Source organism: Saccostrea cucullata, unplaced genomic scaffold (assembly GCF_032062105.1).
Source record: "Saccostrea cucullata isolate Sc308-1 unplaced genomic scaffold, CSIRO_AGI_Scuc_v1 ctg387, whole genome shotgun sequence".
In the NCBI taxonomy this organism is placed as follows: Eukaryota; Metazoa; Mollusca; class Bivalvia; order Ostreida; family Ostreidae; genus Saccostrea; species Saccostrea cuccullata.
Genome location: NW_026927209.1, coordinates 95,305 through 121,640, shown reverse-complemented (window position 1 = coordinate 121,640; position 26,336 = coordinate 95,305). Strand labels below are relative to the sequence as shown.

At 32.0% G+C, this 26,336-nt stretch overlaps 2 protein-coding genes across 2 annotated transcripts; both read left to right on the top strand.

Moving 5' to 3' along the window:
- Positions 1-5,841: 5,841 nt before the first annotated feature.
- On the top strand, positions 5,842-7,875 carry LOC134273718 (potassium voltage-gated channel subfamily C member 3-like). The gene is made up of 2 exons (XM_062755919.1): positions 5,842-6,303; positions 6,895-7,875. Exons 1-2 carry the CDS (start codon positions 5,842-5,844, stop codon positions 7,813-7,815), a joined length of 1,383 nt encoding a protein of 460 aa, XP_062611903.1. The 3' UTR covers positions 7,816-7,875.
- An 8,916-nt stretch (positions 7,876-16,791) lies between these two features.
- LOC134273730 (potassium voltage-gated channel protein Shaw-like) lies at positions 16,792-26,061 on the top strand. The gene is made up of 2 exons (XM_062755940.1): positions 16,792-17,028; positions 25,126-26,061. Exons 1-2 carry the CDS (start codon positions 16,792-16,794, stop codon positions 26,059-26,061), a joined length of 1,173 nt encoding a protein of 390 aa, XP_062611924.1.
- Positions 26,062-26,336: the final 275 nt, after the last annotated feature.

Sequence of the window (26,336 nt, the reverse complement as noted above, 5' to 3'; positions counted from 1 at the left end):
CTTTCATTTTAAGCAAGCCTTGTAGGAGTTTGCTATCATTTAATCATATAATAAAACAGTTATTGCTGTTTTTGGAGGTCAAAACGATGATTTAGCCACCTTCGAAATACAATATTCCCTTCGGGCTCGGTAAATATTGTACTCCTCAGGTGGCTAAATCATCGTATTGACCTCAAAAACAGCAATAATTGTATAGTATGATATGCTCTAATTTTAATGGTTGTTTTTTTATTTTTATTATTTCCTTGGCGAAGAGAAATGAATGTTTTCAAGATGAAAAAAGAAAATACTAGTAACAGTATTGGAAGAATTGAACACATTTCTAGAAACATGAACCAATATGCATGTACTAACTTTCTGTACTAAGTTTTCTGGGAGTTTCTAAGTTTAAAAACATGATATTGTCAGATGATCTTCATCAAAAATCAGCATACTTTACCAGGAGTTTTGAAATACCGGTATATCAAATTTAAAAAAAAAAATCAGTGTTTTAAGAGAACTCAATTATCCTCGCCATTCAGTTCAAAGGAGTTGAGCATCGATACCAGGAATCACAGAATGGCACAAAGGTCCTTGGGATATTGTGATGGAATGCTGATGGACACTAATTGTGCTCTTGTGTTAGGTGACCTGGCTTGGAGACCATAAACTTAGTGCAGACTTAAGTCAAAATTTCGATTTTGAATAATTTGTTATTCATACATTATCAAAAATATGCAGGTATGTATAATATTTCAACATGTGGTAAAAATACTGTTTTATTATCAAAATTATTTCAAAAATTATATCGATTTGAAATTTTGACACAAGTCTGTTCTGAATTTATGGTCTTGGAGCCTGTTTTTCTAATCCCATGAAGCAGAATTTATTAAAAAATTCTTCAAGAGAAGGGAAAAAAACTTGCTGTCGCGTTCAACTTGCTTCTAACAAGAAAAAAATGGAGCAGAGCAAACATGGACCATTTTTTGGATTTACCTGATGACAAATATTTCAATATATATAAACTACTCAAAGATAGCACAGTTGTACTGAAATAAAAGCAGCAGCTAAGACTAGAAATATGTATATACAGGAGGTTTTGTTCTGCATATAATAATATTGCTAAATAATTAATGAAACCTGATAATTTTTTATCAACTTAAATTTATAAAAAGGATAAAACGATAAAGAAGTCAGCAGCGCACTTTTACAATACTCCTGGCCTTTACTTTTTGATGGAATATAATGGAGATAACGAACAATATTCAAGCTCACATGTCCATAAAACAATACAAAATAGGAGCAGAGCAAACACAGACTTCCAAAACACCAGAGGTGGGATCAGGTGCCATGGAGGAGTGAGCATTCCCTGCCAACCTGTCACACCTGCCGTGTGCTCCTAGTCATGATCGGGAAACAGAAAAATCCGTCGACAGTTCAGTGTGTATTCAATATCCTAACAGTTAGTATGAAAAACGTCAGTCAACATTTGACTTGATAATTAATTGAATTTGCTGACAAGCAAAATTAAAATCAGTCATAGAACTTTCGAAATGATGACTTTAAACGAAACTGCTAATATTCTTGTTTCATAAACGTGCTTGTCAACAATTTACCTCGAGAAAGTGTTCATATGTAGAGCATATGCTCTCGCGTATCGAATGAACTGGGGGATATAAAAACCGTATGGATGTGATGAAGGTTTATTGATGATAAGTAAGGGAAGTTGACGATTGAAAAGTTAAAGTCATCACATTTAATGGCACGCCAAATTCACAAAAATGAGCTAAACCTAGTTTCACAATTGATAAACTAGGTTTATCAACCTAAACTATAGTTAACAAACCGTAAACTATAGTTAACGATTCGTTAAGTATAGTTTTCATTTGTAAAACTATATTCAACGGTTGTTAACTATAGTTTACGAATGCTAATCTAAGTTTATCTGTTTGTAATAAAATGTTACCAATAGATTTTGTTGATAAACATAGATTCACGTCTGTAAACTATAATTTACGATCGTTAACTATAGTTCAGAAATGTAAACCATAGTTTACAAATCGTGAAACTGTATTTATCAGATAATCTATGTTTTGCGATCGCAAATGATTATTTTTGGTGTTAAGTATAGTTAAGTACAGATGTAAAATATATATGGCACGCCAAATCCACGAAAATGAGCAAAACATAGTTTTACAGTCGATAAACTAGGTTTATCGGTTGTAAACTATAGTTTACGGACTGTAAACTATAGTTAACAACGTTAATCTATATTTTACATCTGTAAACCATAGTTAACACGATAATCTATGTTTCACAACCGTAAACTATACTTGACATCGAAAACAATCATTTGTATGGCACGCCAAATCCACAAAAATGAGCAAAACATAGTTTCACAGTCGATAAACTAGGTTTATCGGTTGTAAACTATAGTATACGGACTGTAAACTATCGTTAACAACGTTAATCTATATTTTACATCTGTAAACCATAGTTAACGCGATAATCTATGTTTCACAACCGTAAACTATACTTAACATCGAAAACAATCGTTTGCGATTGCAAAACATAGATTATCTGATAAATACAGTTTCATGATTTGTAAACTATAGTTTACAAACCGTTAACTATAGTTAACGATCTGATAAATATAGTTTCACGATTTGTGAAACTATGATTAACAACTCTTAACTATAGTTTACGATTGTAAACTATAGTTTACAAATGTGAATCTATGTTTATCAACAAAATCTATTGTTAACGCTTTATTCAGACAGATAAACTTAGATTAGCATTCGTAAACTATAGTTAACGATCGTTAAATATAGTTTTACAGATGAAAACAATACTTAACGAATTGTTAACTATACTTAACGAATCGTTAACTATAGTTTACGGTTTGTAAACTATAGTTTACAGTCGATAAACCTAGTTTATCAATTGTGAAACTAGGTTTATCTAATTTTTGTGAATTTGGCGTGCCATGAATATAGATTAACGTTGTTAACTATAGTTTACAGTCCGTAAACTATAGTTTACAACCGATAAACCTAGTTTATCGACTGTGAAACTATGTTTTGCGAATTTTTGTGAATTTGGCGTGCCATACATTATCAACGTGTTTGGTTGTTAGATTACCACTATCGTCTTTTTCAAGTAGAATATCCAAATATGAAACTTTTAAAAATATTTTAAAGCATAACTAATGTAATTATTATTGTGTAAAAGTATGAAAAAGGAATTGAGTTTAAAGAAAACCCTTAAAGGTGTAAAAAAAAAAAAAAAAAAAAAAGAATTGATAATATTTTGGACAGATTCTTCTTCAGATGAATACAGAATAGGTCTGCTAATATCGGAGTGCAATAGGTACCATATTGAAATTCCAATAAAATTTTGGAAGACCTGATCTCCAAAAACCAAATACTAGTAGATACTCAATAATCCTTTTAAATCAACTTCAGAGTACTTGTGTTTACAATCGGAATGTTTGTCAACAAAATAGATGACCACTGAAAAGGTAAGTTTTACAAGTTCCATTTTTATTGAAAAAGCAATTGTCTGTGAGAGATTTCATCTGTTTCTTTTTCCTAGTCGTGACAGGAGGTGGATGATGGATGTGGTCTGTCGTTGGGAATGCTTGCTCTTTAATGGCATCCGATCCCACTTCTGTTATTTTGATAGAGTCCGTGTTGCTATATTACAGATTTAATCAAATTTTACAGATTTTAATAAAATGTTTGCTTAATATCTGTTGCCGTTTCACAATATCTAGATGCTTTATATCATGGTTATGCTTTACACTGAAAGAAAAACCTAGTGAATTTAACTAGTGTGTTTCGTAAAGCAAATTGGTCGTGATTAGTAATCTTTCAGTTTACTGGTTAAGATAGTGAGTTGTGGAGCGGGGTCGTATAGATACTTAGATACCTAGTGAAAGTTACTCATCAATTCTAAATTTACTAGTCTTATCTAGTAAATATACCAATATCTGGTAAAACTACTATTAAGGTAGTGATTGTATGGACAGTGAATCTACTAGTTTTCTTCGTGACATTATCTAGTTATTTTTTTACAGTGCAAACAAAATTTCTGAAACGAGGCAAGCTCTTTACAAATAAGTTTATGTAACAAGGATATCGACAGACTTGTTCTAAAGAAAAAGTTTCGCGGGTTACGTGAATCTTAACTTTGTTGGCAAATACAATCTTCCAACAGGTGGACTAATTAGGTGAAATGTTGACTGGCGTCTGTCATATAAGGCCAGATAAAATTAATCTTTAGATTCTCATCCCCGCCCGCCCCTCTCAAAATGTCCCGCCCCGGAGTTTTTTATTTTGATTTTTGGGTGTTATTAAAGGCATTTTCATGTATTTTTATTCAGTAAGAATTTGGGTGAAGTTTAAGAGTTATCTCCCGTCTGTATTAAAAGTCGCGTGTCGCTATTTATAGCAAAAGAGCCATGTGAAGAATGGAGAAAAATCGGCAATAAAATCAGTTTAATATGTAAGGAAAAGATTATTTGTCAGTATAGAGAAGGCAGAGAAGAAATGATAGCATAAACACATCTAGATACCATCACTGGCATTCATGAGCAAGTTTTTAAAGATTTTGGAAAATGACACCTGGTCAAGTTTAAACGATCTCCAACTGTGTGTGATTTTGATTTGAAAAAAAAATAAAACATCGTAGGCAGGCTTTAGAGAATGTTTAGTGCTAAGAAAATGTTAAATATCAAACCTGTTGAGACGTCATGCATACAAAATTAACTGATATCAGAACCCCACCTCATTTTGTTTTGTGTGTGCCGTACGTATATGTGTACTTGATAATTTGTTAATTAACAATAAATATCTAATAATTTAAGCAAGAATTTTCTTTAAAATATTTAAAATATGAAAAAAATAAAATCTATTCATATTGGCATTAACATAATGAAAAAATGTGTACGAAGAGTCCATGTTTTGTTAATACTTACAATTTAACAATTATAAAAAAATAAAAAATAAAATCCGCCCACCCGCCCTAATTTTTTTGCAAATTAGGATGAGAATCTAAAGATTAATTTTACCTGGCCTAAATTGTTTGGCCATTATTTTTCACATTAATTTTCTATGGCCTTTTCCACTTCCTAATTATCCAAAAAGGTACAAGTAGATCTTTTTTTGTTTCACCCTACTCTAATGGTCGTAATTGGAATAATTTTGAAACTGCACAATTTCAGGATGTTTGCATAAAATTAACATGAGAGTCAAAAGCTGCAGTTCTATGGTAATTTCATAATAATGCATATTCAAATTATTCAAGTCATGGCCATAAGCATGATAAGAATAGGATGGAAGTTTTTGTGTTTATTCAAGTGTGGTTAAGTTATAAACCATTTGGGGCTAAAGAGGAGCCTCACTGACGGTTGAAAATATTGATAGGAATAAATTTTTTATTGTTTTTGCTCCTTTTAATATTGAAGAACAAAAGGCGAGCATCGTGGCCCATTAGCTTCTTGATTATTGAGATCAGCTCTCCACAAAAGCATCCTTCGATAATCTTTATTAATGATTTAATGCGAAAATTAAACCCTATTGATGTTAGCATTCAACCTGTATAGGATCAAAGATACTAAAGGTTTTGTCATATTCTTACCCAACAGGATCAAAGCAATATTTCAAGATGTAGTTGATGTATTTCATAAATATTAATTTCCAGAGCATTCTATTTAGAACTTACGTGTTGAATGTAATAATACTCTTTCTCATAATTTTTTAAAGACCAAAGGTGCATGATAAATCATGTATTAGCAACTGACTTGCGTTTTGCTACTACGCAATTGAATTTAGACTGTCAGCTACAGACGGAGACCACAAGATGGAGACAGTGAAAATAAATGTGGGGGGCTCGGTGTTTGAAACTTTTGCTGTATCTCTCTCTAGATACCCGGAGACATTACTGGGAAGACTTTCACAAAAATCGAAGTTCTACGACAGCACAAGAGAATGCTATTTCTTCGACAGAAATCCTGATACATTCCTGTCGGTTTTGGATCTGTATCGTACGGGCATTTTACACTTTCCTTCGGTCTACTGCAGCACTGTAATCAAACAAGAACTGGATTTCTGGGAACTCTCTCCCAAAATGTTATCAGATTGTTGTCTACAGAAATATATCCAATCCGAGGCCGATATCCAGACGACACAGATGTTGAAGAAGACGTTTGAGGAATATGTACTGGACTATACTGAAGAAGAATGTCGTACAAGTCAAGTGAAGAGGATTCTCCGGAAGATATGGCTGACATTGGAGGAACCTTCATCATCCAGATTAGCTAAGGTGCGCTCTCTCTCTCTCTCTCTCTCTCTCTCTCTCTCTCAGCAATTATACTATTCATGAACACGGTTTTTAATCTATTACACCACTATTGAATCGTTCATTAAATATGTACATGTCTTAAAATTCTTGATATATTTTCTGTCTACTGTAGGTGAAAAAAAAAATCGCTAGGGTGTTTGTAATTTATTTATACGTGAGACAAAACTTTCCAATTTTATTCTTGTAAACTTAATAAATATATAGCTTAATGGAATAGACTGATTAGAAAGTAAAACACAGAAGGCTTAGGGCGGATGTGGATGTCACCTAGCAGCGCATAAGGGCTGTTTGCTCCTTCTTGGCACCATATACCACGTCTGGTTTTCTAAGGATCACTATATTGCCCTGTTCACTCTTTTTGTAATCATTTGAATTTAGGAGTTTGATCACATATCGTTTTTTCTCACATTTTTTCATTCTAAAACAAAAAAAAATTGAAATCAACATTTTAAATACAATGGACATGTAGGTTTTATAATAGAGAACAATATTTAATGGATTCACTATATGAATAATATTTCATTGATAAATATATTTACTTTATGTTTCCAGGCTTTTAACTACGTTTTCCTGGTCCTTGTTCTTGTTTCCACGGTAACGTTTGTGTTAGGTTCACACCCGTCATTCAGGGAACAGAAGCTTACATATGATAGACTCCTTTACCTGACTACAAACGGAAGCATTCGCTTTTTCAAAGAACTCAACTTGAAGAACCCCAAAGAAGTTATGCTTGGAACATCACTTCCTAACGAAGCATTGAGACATTGCGAAATGCTTACGTCCATTTTCTTCACCTTTGAACTAATCTTTCATTTTGTATCTTGTCCAAGAAGAATCAAGTTTTTTCGATCACCGTTAAACGTCATTGATCTTCTCTTGGTGGTTGCCATGTGGTTGACGTCTGCTCTCGAACAAGATCTGGGATATCTGGTGAGGCATTATGAAGCATTGCAATTCTATTTAGTGATCAGGTCTTTAATCATTTTGCGGCTATTTCGGGTGTTTAGATTGATGAAGCTGTTCTCCAGTTTACGAATAATGATGATGTCGATTCGAGCGAGCATTAGAGACCTTCTTCTTCTCTCCTTGACGTTCCTTGTCACTTCATTATTCTTTGCAAGTTTCATCTACTATGCTGAATTTCGTGTGGCAGACACCTTTGAGGATATTTTCATAGGAATATGGTGGTCTGTGATCACAATGACCACCGTGGGATATGGAGACATAGTTCCAAAGTCTACGTTTGGTTACGTTGTTGGAGGAGTTTGTGCATTCTCTGGAATGCTGATTTTGGCCATGCCTGTAGCTATCCTAGCAACAAACTTCAGCGACCTCTACCATAAAAACAAACTGCTACAGATGAAGAAGTTACTTCTAAATCAAAAAGACAAAACTATTCACAAAGTATATTCGGGTGTACATCCAATTCAATACAATGAAAATCACTCAGTTATCAAAACATGTAACTGGTGATGAAGTTATGCAGTAATTTGTATATCTATAATTTGTATATTAAGCAATAAAAAAGACTAACGACAGAAACAATAAAAAAAGTCAAATTTTCTAGATGCCATGTCTCTGTCACGGGGCCAAAAAAACAATAAAGTCATAAAAACAAAGGAAAAAGAGACAGAAACAGAGAAAGCGCTGACTCATGACTAAACTATATTCTTTACAATGTTAACTGTTTAATTTGAAAGTTTATAACAAACTGTACAGAGAAATATTCATATATACCTATATTGAATTTAACATTATTTTAAAGAAGAGGTCATGAATATACAAATTGCCGTTTTCTGAAAGACTAGGCAATCTGGATACAATTTTGTTGTCTGATATGGAAAAAATCCTCCCATTTTCATGACTGCTTTTCTTAATTTTTCATTGGAAATGACAGTTTAAAATATGATTTTTCATCTTGTTACCTTCAAATTATGCCCGAAGCACTTTATTTGACCAAGCCAAAGTAATAAAGTATCATTAAATGAAATTATTTCTTAAATTTGATATATGTAGGAACCTTTTATTTACTAGATCTTGACCTTAATGGTAGTCTAAAAACCAAGCTTTATATGACAAACGAGTCGAGATGACTTTAACTTTTCAATCGTCAACTTCCCTTACTTATGCAGCAATATACCTTCATCATCTGCATACGGGTTTTATATCTCTCAATTGTTTTTTATACGCTAGAGCATGTTCTATGTATTTAGAAGTTGATGAAACAAGAATAATTCAGCAGCCTAGTTTAAAGTCGTAAGTTCTATGGTCGATACAACGACCTTGTCAGTAAATACAGTCTACAATTTATCATGTTGACTGACTTTTTTCATACTGATTGACATTATTTACACACTGAGTTATCCAGGGATTTTCCCGCTATTTCCCGATTATGACAAGGATCGAGCACAAGACGGTTTTGACCACTCAGCAGGGGATGCTCATTCCTCCATGGCACCTGATCCCACATCTGATGTTTTGGAGGTTCATATATGCCCCGCTCCTATTTTGTATTGTTTCATCGCCTTTAGAGCTGGAGTACTGTTCGTTATCTGCATATATTTAATCAGGTGCAAAAGTGCACTGCTGACTTGTCAAGTGTTTTTTTTTTTTTTATTATTATTTATTTTTTGGGGGTGCGTTTTAGAAAATCTTTTAAAAAAATAAATCAATAAAATCAAGATCACATTACCAGAAAATGTTAACACCTGTATGTCTTCAACCTTCCTCAAATAATTATTTTTAAAACATGATGTGACGTCTATGCCCTTTTTTTGTTCTTGCAGTATTTTAAAAATTTATGTTTGAATGCATGCGTCTTAACATCTAGGTAAAAGAAATTACCAGATCTGATAATATTATATCGGACGGCAATGATAACAAAATCGGACAATAGTTAAGAAACAAAAAGAAGAGTGAAATAAAGGTTAAATATGTTCAAAACCAAAAAAAAATGTTAGGAAAAAAAATCAGGAAAAGCAATCGCAATGAAATCAAGTTGCTACAAAATAGCAACTCTATGAACAAATCGAGTTTAAACCTTCCTCAAAATTAATACTTTCCACCTTTTAAAAGTGTTTTTGATACAGCTCTTTCAATAAGCGAATTTAATCCATTTCTGAGAAATAATCGGCAAATCTATTGATTTTATAAAGATTGTTTCCAGATGGCTGCACTTTTAAAACCTGAGAATTTCCATTGTATAAACTTAAACTCCAGGATGAGAATCCCGATTTTTACTTTCCATGGTGATGGTAATAATATCACCAAAAATGAAATCTGTAACAATTTCAATTTATGCACAAAATAAATAAAAATGTTCCAATTTAAAAGGGAAATCATTCACCACAGGACCCCTGTCCTGCTTATCTAAACGACTGTCACTGAATGAATGAAATGAAACAAGAGTTCACTCACTGTTTTTACTGTCTCATTCTTTTGTCTACTTATTCAATTGATGCCTAAACTCCCAATGTGTTATTATCCGACTCCTCCAGGTAACTTTTGGACATTTAAATGGCAATGTTTTAAGTAAGATATATGCCTCATACCGTTCTATATGTAGCAGTAACGGGCCTCAAACAGTCTGATAATTTTACATATAGAACAGTATTTGGCATGTATCCATTACTGACAAAATGTATCATTTTTATGATTTTTACAAATTTAAGTCGATAAAAAATCGTCAGGTTTTATTAATTATTTAGCAAGATTATTATTTGCAGGACAAAACCTCCTATATATTTCTCAATAGTCCTACCTCAATGAACTATATATCATCATTTTACCATGAGGACATTTTTTCAAGAATTAAATAGAACCCGTGTTCATGAAACTGAAATCCAAATAAAGAGTGAAAAAGAGGATTAGGCATATCACCAGAACCTCTTTTCGTTAGCTTGCCAAAAGTGTATTCTCAAAAGCAAAAAAACAAATATGAAACAGATTTGCCAGTCGGACTGTACATTTTGTCTTTTATCATGACTTAAGTAAGATATCGAATCAACGTGTTTAAAAAAAATAAATCTGTTGATAAAATTCCGTTGATATGTTTTCAAGTTGATGGTTAAGAGAGAAACTATTTTCTTTTGTGTGGGATTTAAAAAAAAAATCAACTCTTCCTCGGTTGCTTTATCTTGGATGATTTACATTAATGTTAATTTAGCTGTGTTTATGTTTCCCACTGTGATTCGATGCGCAAGAGCATGCTCTTTCTCCGGACAAGTTCTGAAAGAATACAAAACATTGAAAAACAAGATGTGTTTGTAAAACACTATGCGCCCGGCGGCAACAAATTAAAAAAAAAAACCCATATTTTTAGCATAAAGGTCACAGTGAAGGTCACAAGGTCATTAATCTTGATGTCATTTGAAAGATCTTGATTAGTAGAATATGCATACCAAATATGAAGTCTCTATCTTCCACGGTTCAAAAGTTATGGTGAAGGTTAAAAAAAAGAGCTTTTTTTAGCATATAAGACACAGTCAAGGTCACAAGGTCATTGGTCTTGGTGTCATTTGAAAGATCTTGATTAGTGAAGTATGCATACCAAATATGAAGTATTATTTCCACGGTTCAAAAGTTATGGCGAAGGTTAAAAAAAAGCTATTTTTAGCATATAAGACACAGTCAAGGTCACAAGGTCATTGACCTTGGTGTCATGTGAAAGGGCTTCATTAGTGGAGTAGGCATGCCAAATATTAAGTCTCTATCTTTTATGGTTCAAAAGTTATGGCAAAGGTTAAAGTTTGCAAAAAAAACCCTCTATTTTTAGCATATAGGTCACAGTCAAGGTCACAAGGTCATTGACCCTGGTGTCATTTGAAAGAGCTTTATTAGTGGAGTAGGCATACCAAATATGAAGTCTCTATCATTCATGGTTTAAAAGTTATGGCGAAGGTTAAAGTTTGCAGACAAACAGACAAACAGACAGACAGACAGAAAGACAGGACAAAAACAATATACGCCTCGGATCTTTCGATCCGGGCGCATAACAAGTAAATGAAACTAGAGGTACTGTGAGCAATGAGCTCACTATAATGAACCCCCCCCCCCCCCCGTCTCCCATAATGTCCATTGTTGCTATACATTTGTTTTACGGTAATATGTTTGATTAATACTCAAGGAGCATGTTATCCAGAAGCTTTCTATATATATGACGTATATAAACATATAATGGCAATGTCCATGTTTTGCTATGGGAAACCATAAAATACGTGTGGAATAAAAAAGTAAAATTCTGGTCACGATGGCAATATGTAATAAAGACTATGAAAGTTTCATTAAATTTCATCTGTATATAAGAGGAGTTGCGAAAAAGATTTTCAAAGCGTAACAGATTTTCATCATATTATCATTACGGACAGCCAGACACCTAATCCCGATTACCATATACCCCCACTTTTCAAGCGGGGGGTATAACAAGGCTATCAAGGCTATTGTTTAAAGTCAAAATTCGCAATTCTTTTATCATTGATACAATACCAAAGTATGCAAATTACATCTCATTTATTCGAATGTTGACCAAAGTCTTTCGTACAATTTGTTAAGCCTGATTACGTTCATACTGATTTTTTTTTTTGGATTTCACAATCAACCTGATCATATTGATTTTGCTTGCCTTTTGAGGCACCACTTTTTACACAAAGACAATAATTTGAACAAAAATAAAGTATCTACACTTGTCCAGAGGATGCGCCACATTGATATGATTCACCATGGATTTTCAAATACTCAGAAAATGATTTTACAATTTCTTGCATTTTAAATATTCCCTAATAGAGCCCCGCCCTAACACACAAATATTCCCTGGGAGACCATATATAATTCACAATAATTGGTAAAGAAGCTCTAAACACTAACAGAACCTGCTTGTTGGACCTGGAGAAAAGAATTTCATATAAAGGTGTGCATGTTGAGACTGTTTCATTCATTTATAAAATAGGGTACCTGCCTTATTTATGCAGGAATAATGTTCAAAGACATTGGACTACTTGTGAACAGATATCACTGTTGTTTACTTACCTTAGGAAAATTAATGAAAATACTGAGTTTAATTTTGGTTTTTGGTGCTTATATAACTATAAAAATAATTAAATTATTTAATACTCATTGACTAGAAAAGAATTTTTTCAAACCTACTTCTAAGGACAATCACTAAAGCATTTTCATTACCCTATATAAGCTCTCTAGTGAGCTTCCTTAATATGAACCATTTACAGTTGACACCTATGTTACTACCTCAGTTAAATGTCATACAAATTTCAAATTCTTGCCTTATTGTTCTTTCAAAATAAAACAAATTTAATAACCTATTATGACCATATCCTTTCCCATGTAGGTATGAATTTATTATAATGAACCAGTTTTTTTCTTATTTTCTTTTCTATTGTTTTATGGTTTTTTGATATTGAATACTGTTCGTTTTCTCCTTATGTTTCATTATTAAGTCTTAATGTAGGAGGGAAAACAAAAGTTGTGCAATTGAAAGTGTAGGTTTTCAAACCGTATTTTAACAAATGATTTATGTTTGAATGCATGCATCTTAACATCTAGGTAAAAGAAAATGTTTTATTCATGGAGCTAATTGCAGATGGATTTTGCTATACCTCACAAAGAAGGCAACCATACCATAGTGAACTGAGGGCATTTGCACGAACAAAAATGTTTATTATTTTTATGCATTGTAAAATTTAAAAATAAAGATAAAAGACCTTTTTATGGCGTTGTTTAATTTTTCAGGTTTACATTATTAAATAAGCGAAAAATAATTTTTTTCAATTTTGATTTTTCTACTACAAAACCTATCAATAATTTATGCATTTTTGTCAAAAACTGAATATTGAATCGTAAAGCGATATGTTCCTAAACCAGAATACATATAACAAAATGATCTTTTTGTTTCTAATTTTTAGTACGTGTATAATCATATCTGCATTGACATAGTTAGAACACCGCCATTTCTCTAAAAAACAAATACGTTCTATAGACAAATAGTATGTATAAATCGAGGATAAAACTAACAGTAATCAAGCACTTTGCTCTGCATCATGATTTGCATTTTTGAATGGACTTTGGACATGAATACTGATATGATCATCTCAATACTTCATGAATAAAAAAAAGAGACTGATACTAATAGAGTGCAATTGGTTCTCATGGAAATTCCGACAAATTTTTAGAAGAATTATTCTCCAAAATTGTAAATAAAAGATTAAAGCATATTTCCAATGTCAACTCAATGCAGTACTTTTGTGTGTCATCAGCGTGTCTAACGATGTCACTTTCCAAATGATCAATAATGAGGAAAGTAAGTTAATTAGTTCCGTTTCTTATTTTCAAAATTTTGAAAAGAGGCTGTTTATGTTATCAAAAAGCTTGGAATTTAATTTATTCTGAGGAATTTTAAATTTAAGTTTTATCGATTTTGCTTTGCAAAATTTTGTTATTTCAAATTCTCAAAAAGAATTATTTATAAGCTTCGATTGAATCAAAGTTACATTTTTGTCGTCCTGTACAATAATGATTTCTGTTTAAAACTGTTTATTTGATTGTGTATAAACAATAGTATATATATATATATATATATATATATATATATATATATATATATATATATATATATATATATATATATATATATAAATAGTCTTTTTTCTATGACAATTTATTTTAGTCAAAAATAATTTTTAGATCATAAAGTTACATAAAAATTCATCATAATAACACATTCTAACAGCAAAAGGAAGTTTTCAAAAATGCAACTCATATGATTTACAGCATTTCTTAACAAAAACTTCCTGTGATTCTGAATTTTACCTTTCATTTCGGTCAATATTTAATAGAATGGTAAAGATAAAGGCTTGGTAGAACATTTTCTGGAGTCCGCAACGTATCTTCCTTTGAAATAACGGTTTAGGATTCCAGGACAGGGTGTGGTATTCAAATCGATTGATTGTTGGAAATATTAAAAATATGATTTTGAAGACTTTCCTTTGAAGAAAGTAAAGAAGAGGTATTAATTGGAATACTATACGCAGAATTAAATCCCAGCTCCTTTAACATCGAATAAAAAACTTACAAAGACAATGTTATTGCCTGTTTTACTGGGATTAGTTGTTATACTTATACTCAGTACTTGTGTAATCAATATAATTTTTTTCACTACTGTATAAACGAAGATAGAAGAAGAGGTTTTTTTTTATTGTCATTGAATCGCTTCAGATGTGAGATTTCAATATTGATTGGATAGTCTCCGTGCTTTCTGACAATATGCCAGTCTTTCTTTTTCATGTTTGGACCTTTGCTTGATGTCATCTTTCACTGAATTCATAATATTCATGGAGAAATGAAGTTAGTTGAAAGATCAGCAGGAGTTCCAATATGGTTGGTCCATTTTTAATATATATACATCTACATTAAGTAGAGATATATAGGGAGTTAAGGTCATCATTATTAACTAGACTAATGACGGACAGTTTTGGGCAAAGAGAAAATATGAAGAATACGGTGAAAAATTATATTTCAGATGTTCATTATTTTACAGTGAATGCACATGTATATCTCATTGTGCGTGTTGAAATTATTAAGAATTTTAAAATTAAATTAAAATACTTAATTAAATTTTTTTTTATAAATCTTAATATATACTATGACTATCGCCTATGAATTATGAATAAATCTTGTTTAGCGTCCACTAAACAACGATGTGGTCAGGATGGAGATACTCAGACGATGAACCAATAATAGCCAAACCACTGCAAATGCTTCTTTCCGTAAGCTACTTCCTGTGATCTTCACAAAGAAAATACCAAGATAACAAACAATATTCAGGCTCAAAATACAAGTCCGGAGCAGAGCAAACATGGACCTCTGGACATCAGAGGTGGAATCAGGTGCCATGGAGGATAGAGCATCCCCTGTCGACCGGTCACCTCCATCACCAAGTGCTACCTGTCATGATCAGGAATTAATGGAAAAATTCATCGATAATTTAGTTGTTCATAATGGCATAACATTTGTATGAAATACGCCAGTCAGCTTTTGACTTCACGACAGATTGTATTTGCTGACAAGGTCATTGTATCTACCATAGAACTTACAAAATGATGATTTTAAACGAGACTGTTGATATTCTTGTTTCATCAACTTGTTTTACAATAATTTATCTCGTTTTAGAAATTGTTCATACGTAGAGCATGTTCTTTCGCATCTAATTAACTGAGAGATATAAACTCCATGTGCAGGGATTGAAGGTATATTGCTGCATAAGTAAGGGAAGTTGACGATAGAAAAGTTAAAGTCATTACGTTTATCATGGAGCTTGGTTGTTAGATTCCCATTAACGTCTTTTTCAAGTAAAATATCCAGATATGAAATATATGTGTCAGACTCTGTGTGGTATCATTTATTTTAAGCTCACAGGAATATATCGTATCGCTACAGGAATGGAAGCAATTGTTAACTGACAATACATCAATATATCTAAATGTCGCCTGAATATCTAAAGATTTTGGACAAAATTTGCGTCACATTAATACAAAATTGGGACACTTAATAACTGGTCGCAGTCGTTACCCATGGGAATTTCAATAGATTGTTGGAAGACATATTCTCCAAAAATGAAAGATTTCTTAAACGGGACAGATCATTGACAAATAAGTTGGTGATAAAGAAAAAAATAATGCTTCCTTAAATAGTCATTTTTTTCTTCACAATATTCAATAACCATGTTTGTAAATTACGTCATTAATTTTTTAACTGACGTCTTTCGTATAGATTGTTGGGCCATTATTTCCATACAATATTGCTTAAGTATTTCTATTTATTTTCCGTTGGGTGTTCAGGGGTATTGTTAGTTTATAGTATAACTTCTTCAATACTCTCCCACTTACTAGCTCTTACCACAAAATGACAACACATACCTCATTTTATTCTATTTCTTTCTTGACGTTCTATTTGGTATCTGTGTATACGAAAATACCAAATAACGCTATAAAAAGCTGTTATTTTATCGAAATTTTAACGGAAGTTTGTATAGTTATATTTGCAATACAAGTGATGGCTGGATATTGAAATCATAACCTTTATTTTGGAAAAAAGAAAGCCTGCTTATCTTTCATGTCAATGAAAAGCTCAAAATGTTTAAAAAAGAATCAATGATAATTAATCATTCATTTCTCGACTAAGTTGTGGCACTACCAATGTTAGATTTCATCTACACCCAGTGAGTGAGGAGGATGGAGGTTGTGAAGATCAATGTAGGGGGTTTGGTGTATGAAACTAGAACTCAAACTCTCTCTCGATACCCAGATACTTTACTAGGAAGACTTTCAAGAAAATCAGAGTTTTATGATAACCAAAGAAAATGTTATTTTTCAACAGAAACCCCGAACTTTTCTCTCGATTTTGGATCTTATCGATCCATTTCCCCTCATCCTACTGTGGACTATGATAAAACAGGAACTGGATTTTTGGGAACTTTCTCCCAAAATGTTATCAGATTGTTGTCTACAAAAATATATTCAATCCGAGGCCGATATACGGACGACACAGATGTTGAAGAAGACGTTTGAGGAATATGTACTGGACTATACTGAAGAAGAATGTCGTACAAGTCAAGTCAAGAGGATCCTCCGGAAGATATGGCTGACATTGGAGGAACCTTCATCATCCAGATTAGCTAAGGTGCTCTCTCTCTCTCTCTCTCTCTCTCTCTCTCTCTCAGCAATTATACAGCTGTACTATTCATGAGCATGGTTTTTAATCTGTTACACCATTGTTGACTCGTTTCAACCTAAACATTTGATTAAATATGTACATAAATTAAGATTCTTTATATATATATATATATATATATATATATATATATATATATATATATATATATATATATATATATATATATATATATATATATATATATTTTCTGTGTACTGTAGGTGAAAAAAAAAATAGCAACTTCTTTTTTTTGCTACAGAGGTGTTTGTCATTTATTTACACGTGAGACAAAACTTTCCGATATTCTTGTAAACTTCATAAATATATACCTTAATGATTAGACAGTAAAACGCAGAAGGCTAAGGTGCAGCGCATGAGGGATAATTACTCCTTCTAGGCACCATATCCCACGTCTGGTTTTCTATGGGTCACTATATTGCCCTGTTCACTCTTTTTGTAATCATTTGAATTTAGGAGTTTGGTCACATACGAGGGTTGTCTGTAAAGTTCGTGGACAACATTAATAGTTACTGATAACAGCCACGTAGCATCGTTTTTGAAAGTGGGGGGGGGGGCAGCCACAGAAAAAAAAATTGACCTACCTAAAAAAGTTGAGAAGCAAAAAAAAAAGAAGAAGGGGGGGGGATTGCCCAAATCGAAAATTCTATTTCTTGGGGGGGGGGGGGGATTTGTAGGGGGGGGTAGAGGCCAACTTTTATCAGTAACAATTTTTTTTTATACATTCCTTACTAAATTTCCCTAATATCAACTTTCTGTAGTATCAAGTGGAGGGGGGGGGGGGGGCAACTAGCATTTCAATGAACATTTCCAATGGTAAAAGTAATGTTGGGAAAAATGGGGGGGGGGGCTCCCTTTAGATTTAGATGCCCCAAACTACGTGCCTGGACAAACATTGATGAAATGTATAAAACTATTATATTCATTAAATTCATGTTTCATTTTATAAATATGTAAGTTTTCAACCAAAACAAAGCACAAATAATTATATTTTAATCAGATTAAAAAAAGACACACATTCATACCCGGAGAACTAAAACGAATATTCTTGACGTTACGCGACGTCAAAATATTAATACGAGTACATGTAATTTTTTTCAACATAGTCACCGTGTAACTCATTGCATTTCTTATGTCGCTTTAATTAATGTGCACAAAATGTTCAGGTTTCATATGTAAAATAATATCTTACAATGCCTGCCTCATATTCTGCAATCATCCAGCCTCTGTCCGTGTAAAGACGATTTTTTACGGAAATACGGTAAATTCATTTTTTACAGCACCGAAATCTCAGAATGATGGTTTTCCTTCACGTATGTCATCCTGTTAACTATTCCTTCTGTCCGAAAATATTATATGCCACTTAAATACTAATGAACGGCTTCTTTTAATATGTTTTCCCGATTGTTTACAGAATGTATTGGTCTCGACACGGTGTCTTCTACCTATTCCCACTTTTTAAGAATTTCAATTCCACCTATTCCCACTTGCAAATGACAATAGATGTTTGGATAGTTAATTTGTTTTTACAGTAGACTTAATACGTCCCCTCTTAGATTTATAGATCTGTATTTTGTACATTTTAAGACAGAAAATAACGAATAAATTTATGAAAAACATGAATTATTTCATTTATTACTAAATTTACGGATTTGAGAAAATAACAAAGAAATAAGTCTTACAAGAATAAGCACTTTCATATCTTGATTTTAGAACATAAAATAAATAGATTTGTCGGGGGGGGGGGGGCATTGAAATAGCTGGATTTAAAAATGAACATTGTGAAAAATGATTTCACTTATTTTGCTTTATAATATTAGTAAAAAAAAAAGTCTTATTTATAATTCTTAAAAGTAAATATACCAGTCCTCTATTCCAGCTGGTAGTCATTAATGATTGTTGATAATTGTTTACATAGTAGTTATTTGTTTTCATAGTTAATTATTTGTTTAGACAAAAATTCAACCTATTCCCACATGAATTCTTACCTTTTCCTACCTGATTTTCAAAAAAGTGGGAATAGGTAGAATAAACCCTCGACAGGTGTTTTCCCGATGTCTGCGCAACATTTTATCACTGCTCAGTTGCTCCACCTATTGCGAAAACGTCCCTTTTTGAACAATTCCGATCATGTCTTAAGGGGAAGAAGGACCTTTAGCTGAAAAAATACCTGTCGTTTAATTTTTTTTCCATATTTTGTAGATCTCTAATATAGTATGTCCTACATTCCTTAAAGCATATATATCAATAGATTTCTAGACTTATTTTTGAGATATTGAGTGACAAATACTATACCCCACAGTGTCTGCGTGGAGTTTTAATTCTCAATGTTTCCGGGCCCATTAATCGGTCCATAATGGATTTTTTTCAGTATAGATAAAAGATATGTCAGCTAACATGTGTCTTTTAAAATATTTCAGAGTATGAATAGGGTTAAAAATTCGAAAAAGCAATATTCTTTTGTCAGACCGCATCTGAAGACGGAAATTTACGTACTTTTTAAGACAACTTAAACAGCAAAAAAAAATTAATTTGCAAAAAATCCTATCATTCAATATTTGAAAATTTACGTTGAAATGGAAGATCGTCATGTTATTGATTAGCTGTAAAAATATCGATTGGTGAAGCTGAGCTCAATATTGCAAAGGACATAGTTAAACAAGACATGAGCTTGAGAAAAACGTGTCATGTTTACAATTCTGGAGTACGGGAAAACTCAACTATGACGTCACACTTTTGCGAAATATACGAAATAAGACATACCTACAAAATATTTCCGTCAACAACCATGTAAAGATATTTTTTGTGCTCTCTAGTTCACAAAATACCCCACCATGTACTAATCATGACCCGTTTTTATGATAATACTATCCGCATTTTACCGTGTATATATCTTACTGTACTGAGAGATCCACTGTGACGTCAACTTCGACGTCAACGACTCGTTGGACGCGCAGTGTTGGGAAACAGATGAGTGGATCAATCTATTCCGTAATTTGATATTATTTGCAAGAAAGTTTGTATGTTTTTAGATATTTTTATACAAGATTATGGCACGCAAAATTCACAAAAATGAGCAAAACATAGTTTCACAGTCGATAAACTAGGTTTATCGGTTGTAAACTATAGTTTACAAACCGTAAACTATAGTTAACAACGTTAATCTAAATTTTACATCTGTAAACTATAGTTAATGCGATAATCTATGTTTCACAACCGTAAACTATACTTAACACTGAAAACAATCATTTGCGATTGCAAAACATAGATTATCTGATAAATACAGTTTCACGATTTGTAAACTATAGTTTACAAACGGTTTACTATAGTTAACGATCTGATAAATAGTTTCACGATTTGTGAAACTATGATTAACAACTCTTAACTATAGTTCACGATTGTAAACTATAGTTTACAAACGTGAATCTATGTTTATCAACAAAATCTATTGTTAACGCTTATTACAGACAGATAAACTTAGATTATCATTCGTAAACTATAGTTAACAACCGTTAAATTAGGGAATAACTATCTTCTAATTTGGTATTTGCGACCGGTAATGCTGATTTAAGGTAGGATTCTTCTCTGGTTTCTGACTAGATGAAACATTTAAAGTATATTTGCATATATGTTTTATATATTGAGGTGTAAGGAATTTAAAAGACCATATTTTTCTTTCCTCATCACAATTGTACAACTTTGAATGGAAATGGTAAACTGTGTTTGAAAACTAGCAGGGACTATATTTTTGGCGGAATGGGCGTATGAATATATATACTGCCTCTCAAAATTATAATAGAACAATGAATTTAGTCATAATTTTTACACAATCGAAGACTTAGAGAAATTTTCAAATGTAAGTTAAATTAATAATGAGGGACTAAACTTTCAAAATATATCAAATAAATATAATTTTTCAAACAAACTATAACTTTGTTAGCTTTCAAACGCTTCCTATCAAAATGCAGATTTGAGACAAAAATCCATAAAAAAAAGTATTTTTTCTCTCTTAGTAAACGATCAAAATGTATTGTTTTTGTATCATTTTGTACATTTATAAGACTACTTTATTATATGTGAAAATAAGAAAAAGTTAAATATAGGAAGCATATGAAAATAACTAAGATATCCTAAAAAATGAAGAAAAACAGAGAAAATTCGGATCAGCCAATATCCAGTTTAGTTAAATTATTTATATGAATTTGATAATATCATGCTATAGACCCGATATAGTAATATGTTTTTGTGCAAAAAGAAAAATCTTTAAACTTTTGAAATAGAAGTAGGTATCAAATGATTAGCAACAGTATTTTTTTATTCTTAATGTCAAGGAAAAAGATAATGACCTTGACCTGACCTTGCCTCTAATATAAAACGGTCAAATTTAATCTCATTGATACTTTCACTTACTGATATTGTCTTCTTGATTCTGTGAACATTTCATTAATTTTTAAATATTAGAAATATGAGAAGAATCCTACCTTAACGGTCGCAAACTGAGTTTTACCGGCGACGCGTAAGCGGAGCCGGTAAAACGGATGTTTGCGACCGTTAAATCAGCACTAACGGTCGCAAATACCAAATTAGAAGATCAGTTATTCCCATTCTAATGCAATCCAAGCGTTTTGTTTGTTGTTTACGTCTTATTTTGTTGAATTTTGTCACATGAAATACGTCACGGAGCATTGTGTTTTTGCGTCGCTCTATTATGACGTCACAATGAAAAGCTTTCTGTCTTGTTAATGCTCGTTTTACTGCTTCAAACATCAGTGTTTTAGCCAATCAAAACGTGTTTTACAAAACAATTGCATTAGAATATAGTTTTACAGATGAAAACTATAACTATAGTTTACGGTTTGTAAAACTATAGTTTACAGTCGATAAACCTAGTTTATCAAATGTGAAACTAGGTTTATCTCATTTTTGTGAATTTGGCGTGCCATACAAGATGGTGAACTCAAACAGACAGTCAAAAAATTATACAATTACTGTTGTTTCAATCTTGTTTCGTGTATATTTTATCACAGATTATGACGTAATTAAACAGAGTCATGTGACCAAACATCCTTCGTCCCCTTAATATCTTCTAACTTTGATTGCTCAGCCATTTTGAAACTTTGAACGTTCTAATTTTGCACGTTTGACGTGATAACTTTTGTCAACCTCATGATAAATTCTTGAGGATTTTTGCAGAATTTTATGAAATACAGATGAAATTTATGAAGTGATAAGTAATTGTTTTTAAAATTGAAATTTTGCGGTGCTCGGGATCTCCATTCCAAGTCTAATTCACTGATTCTCAAAGTATAGTCTCAATTCGCTTTAAATAATGTACCGTGTTTTAAGTAATATAATATTTCAGATGAATTTTATTTTCTGTCAGTCATTTGAACCATTGTTGGTTGTTGATTAAAATACAACAATTGTTTGTTGTAACTTGAATGATTGTCTTAGGAGAAAATCGCATTTTATAGAGCAGAAATCGATATTTACGTTACTGTCGCCGATCATTATGTAGTTTATATTTTAAACCAAAAAAGTTTTAAATCTTTTACATATCTTTTTCTTGGTAAGATTGTTCTACATTTGAGTTTTATTTTCTGAATATTACACCCTTCACACATATGCGTGTCACAAATTTTTAAAAATTTTAATATATTTGTCAAATTTTGATGTCACCGCAAAATTATTGCTTTTCTATTTGGAAATTCAAAAGGACTTGAAGGATTGCTGAACTGACTCAATAAGATTAAGTTTTAACTTTTTAACATCATGAACACCTCATCCATTGCATGGAATGGTAAAGAAGGCACTGTGTATTTGTATTTATTAAAAATAGCCCCCCTTTTCTTATGAGTCTAATGGTTAAAAAATACATCGATATTTACGTGTTAGTATTTATTCACAAATTTAGTAAGAGAACAACAATGTTCCATATGGGTCAAATTTTCTTACACTCAAGCAATAGGATATGCCTATAACTAACAGTAGAATAATTAAAGAACAGCATGAAAAGTTACGATAAATCTCAGAAAGATATTTACGTTACCGATATTTATTATCCATATTTACGTTACCATGTTTTCAAGTAAATTAGAATTAAATTCTAAAGCTATTTGAACAGATTTGCGAGAGAATCTTATGATTTAAAAAAAAAATGAAGAACATGGGTAAATACACTCTTTCTTAAAATGGCATTTTTCTGTAAAAAGAGTGCAGAAATGCAAATGGAAGTGCACATGCAAAGGTGAACATTTTTTACTAAATATCTTGTGCATCTGTGTAATTTGAAAATTGAATTGACATGATATTATTCACAAGTAGAATAGTGGTTCAGTGATCGAATGTTTCCATTTTGAGCGATTGGTTAATATTGCATAGTTTTAAGTGTAATGCACGTTATCATTCGGAACGTAAATCTGAAACAAAACTTTCTTAAAGTTTGTATTTTGATGTTTGTTTGAACTGATAGTGTATCGTCAACTTAAAAAATTTTGAAGAAGAAAATATCATTTTTCGTAGGCATTTAGTGTGTGTGTGTGTGGGGGGGGGGGTACCAGATAGGGTAAAAAAAAAGACGGCTATGGGTGTTGGGTGTCATTAGAAAATGGTCGAAATTGAATCCATTTCCATTTCTGTTGCTTTGCAAAAAATACATGTATTAAATTGTGCAACTAATTTTTCCCATTTAAGTTTTTGCTTAGACATAGAACTTCTCGAAGGTATGCGTCTAAGCTTTAATGGTACTTTTTATATGAACGTAGAATGTATATTGCTCTATATAGCACATGTAATATGCAACTGTAATTTTTGACAAACTTTTGAAAGGGGGTGGGTGGGGGTAGCTTTGTTTTGTTTTTGAGATTTGACGATAAAGTTTTCACAAGCAATTAAGCATTTGAAATGATCAGTAGATTAAATGATGGAAGGGGGGTGGGGTCATAAATTAAATGATTCCTCTATGGATAAATAATAACTTGAATTTTCAATTCAACCCTTTATCAAGAACACAGATAAGAAAATTCATAAAATTCAATAATTTGAAATAATTTAATCATTGTTTCCCTGAATTGTATTTTTATTTCTGTATGATAACTATGTGCGATATTTACATGATATTAAACAAACACTTCGTAACTATTCAGGTAATGGCGAAATATTTTACCTTCTTAAATTTTAAATAATGTGCGTTTCTCTGAGAAGATTAATAAAGAATCAAATAATGAAGCACTTTAAGGAATATTGTCATCATTTAGCTTATTATCAGATTTGATACAACTTATTTAGTTAAAAAGAAAATAATTTCATTTAAATGAAAATTATGTCTGTTTTGTTTTTACTAATAATTGAATCAAAGATTCCACACTCCTTTTACAAATGTGCTTAAACGGTTTCAAAAATGTTTATAGATAACAAAATTTGATGTGTATTATCTTAATTTTGTATTTTAAGAAAAAATTCTTCCGTTTCGAAATATAGCATTTGAACATCGCGTAAATATCTTGGTGTAAAATTAGCCCTCCAAGCGCATTCATTTCGAAGGAGGTCAACAAAACACAGCATGAAGTATGTAATTCAAATTGTGATTTTTAATAACAATACACTTCCATGTTTCAAATGACATATAAAAGTGTTAGTTTCAGTTCACAAATGTCCTTGACTTTTCCCAAGGTCGGTTTGGCACAATAAATTGAGAATATTATTATGAAGCCATAAATGTAATTAAACACTTGAAATTGAATTGAATTTTGCATTTTTCATTTCACATTTAGTAAAGAATAAGAAATAAGCTAATTATAAACATCAATGACACAACTTTTATTTAATTTTTAGCTTGTCCACGAACTTTACAGACAACCCTCGTATATAACATTTTTTTTCTCTCCTTGTAGACTAGTATATTCAAGTCATATTTTCCTAAACAAAAAAATTGAAATCAAGATTTTAAATACATGGATATGTTGGTTTTATAATAGAGAACAGTATTTAATGGATTTACTATATGTATAATTTTTTTATTCATAAATATATGATTTATGTTTCCAGGCTTTTATCTACGTTTTCCTGGTCCTTGTACTTGTTTCCACGGCAGCCTTTGTGTTAGGTTTACACCCTCTATTCAGAGAGCAGACGCTTACATATGATAGACTCCTATACCTGACTACAAACGGAAGCATTCGCTTTTTCAAAGAACTCAACTTGAAGAACCCCAAAGAAGTTATGCTCGGAACATCACTTCCTAACGAAACATTGAGACATTGTGAAAAGTTTACGTCCATTTTCTTCACCTTTGAACTAATCTTTCATTTTGTATCTTGTCCAAGAAGAATCAAGTTTTTTCGATCACCCTTAAACGTCATTGATCTTCTCTTGGTGGTTGCCATGTGGTTGACGTCTGCCCTCGAACAAGATCGGGGATTTCTGGTGAGGCATTATGAAGCATTGCGATTTTACTTAGTGATCAGGTCTTTAATCATTTTGCGGCTATTTCGGGTGTTTAGATTGATGAAGCTGTTCTCCAGTTTACGAATAATGATGATGTCGATTCGAGCGAGCATTAGAGACCTTCTTCTTCTCTCCTTGACATTTCTTGTCACTTCATTATTCTTTGCAAGTTTTATCTACTACGCTGAATTTCGTGTGGCAGACACCTTTGCGGATATTTTCGTAGGAATATGGTGGTCTGTGATCACAATGACCACCGTGGGGTATGGAGACATGGTTCCAAAGTCTATGTTTGGTTACGTTGTTGGAGGAGCTTGTGCATTCTCTGGAATGCTGATTTTGGCCATGCCTGTAGCTATCCTATCGACAAACTTCAGCGACCTCTACCATAAAAACAAACTGCTACAGATGAAGAAGTTACTTCTAAATCAAAAAGACAAAACTGTTTACAAAGTATACTCGGGTGTACATCCAATTCAATACAATGAAAATCACTCAGTTATCAAACATGTAACTGGTGATGAAGTTATGCAGTAATTTGTATAATATGTATATTAAGCAAAAAAAAACAAAAACAAAAACAAAAACAAAAAAAAGAGAAAAACAAAAAAGCGCCGAAAAAACTATAGAACACTCATACAATTTACAATGTTAGCTGTTTAATTTGAAAATTTATAACAAACTGTAAAAAATATGAAAAAAGTCAAATTCTTTGCTGTTTAAAAACAAGATGTGTTTGTAAAACACTGATGCCCCCGTATGGTAACATAGCAAAGATTAAGCTTTTCTTAAATGCAAATTTAATTAATTGG

Excerpts from the sequence above, each read along its gene's own strand:
- LOC134273730 (XM_062755940.1), top strand. The coding sequence starts at position 16,792 with ATGATAAAACAGGAACTGGATTTTTGGGAACTTTCTCCCAAAATGTTA. Across the intron at positions 17,029-25,125 it reads CATCATCCAGATTAGCTAAG|GCTTTTATCTACGTTTTCCT; the intron begins GTGCTCTCTCTC and ends TTATGTTTCCAG.
- LOC134273718 (XM_062755919.1), top strand. The coding sequence starts at position 5,842 with ATGGAGACAGTGAAAATAAATGTGGGGGGCTCGGTGTTTGAAACTTTT. Across the intron at positions 6,304-6,894 it reads CATCATCCAGATTAGCTAAG|GCTTTTAACTACGTTTTCCT; the intron begins GTGCGCTCTCTC and ends TTATGTTTCCAG.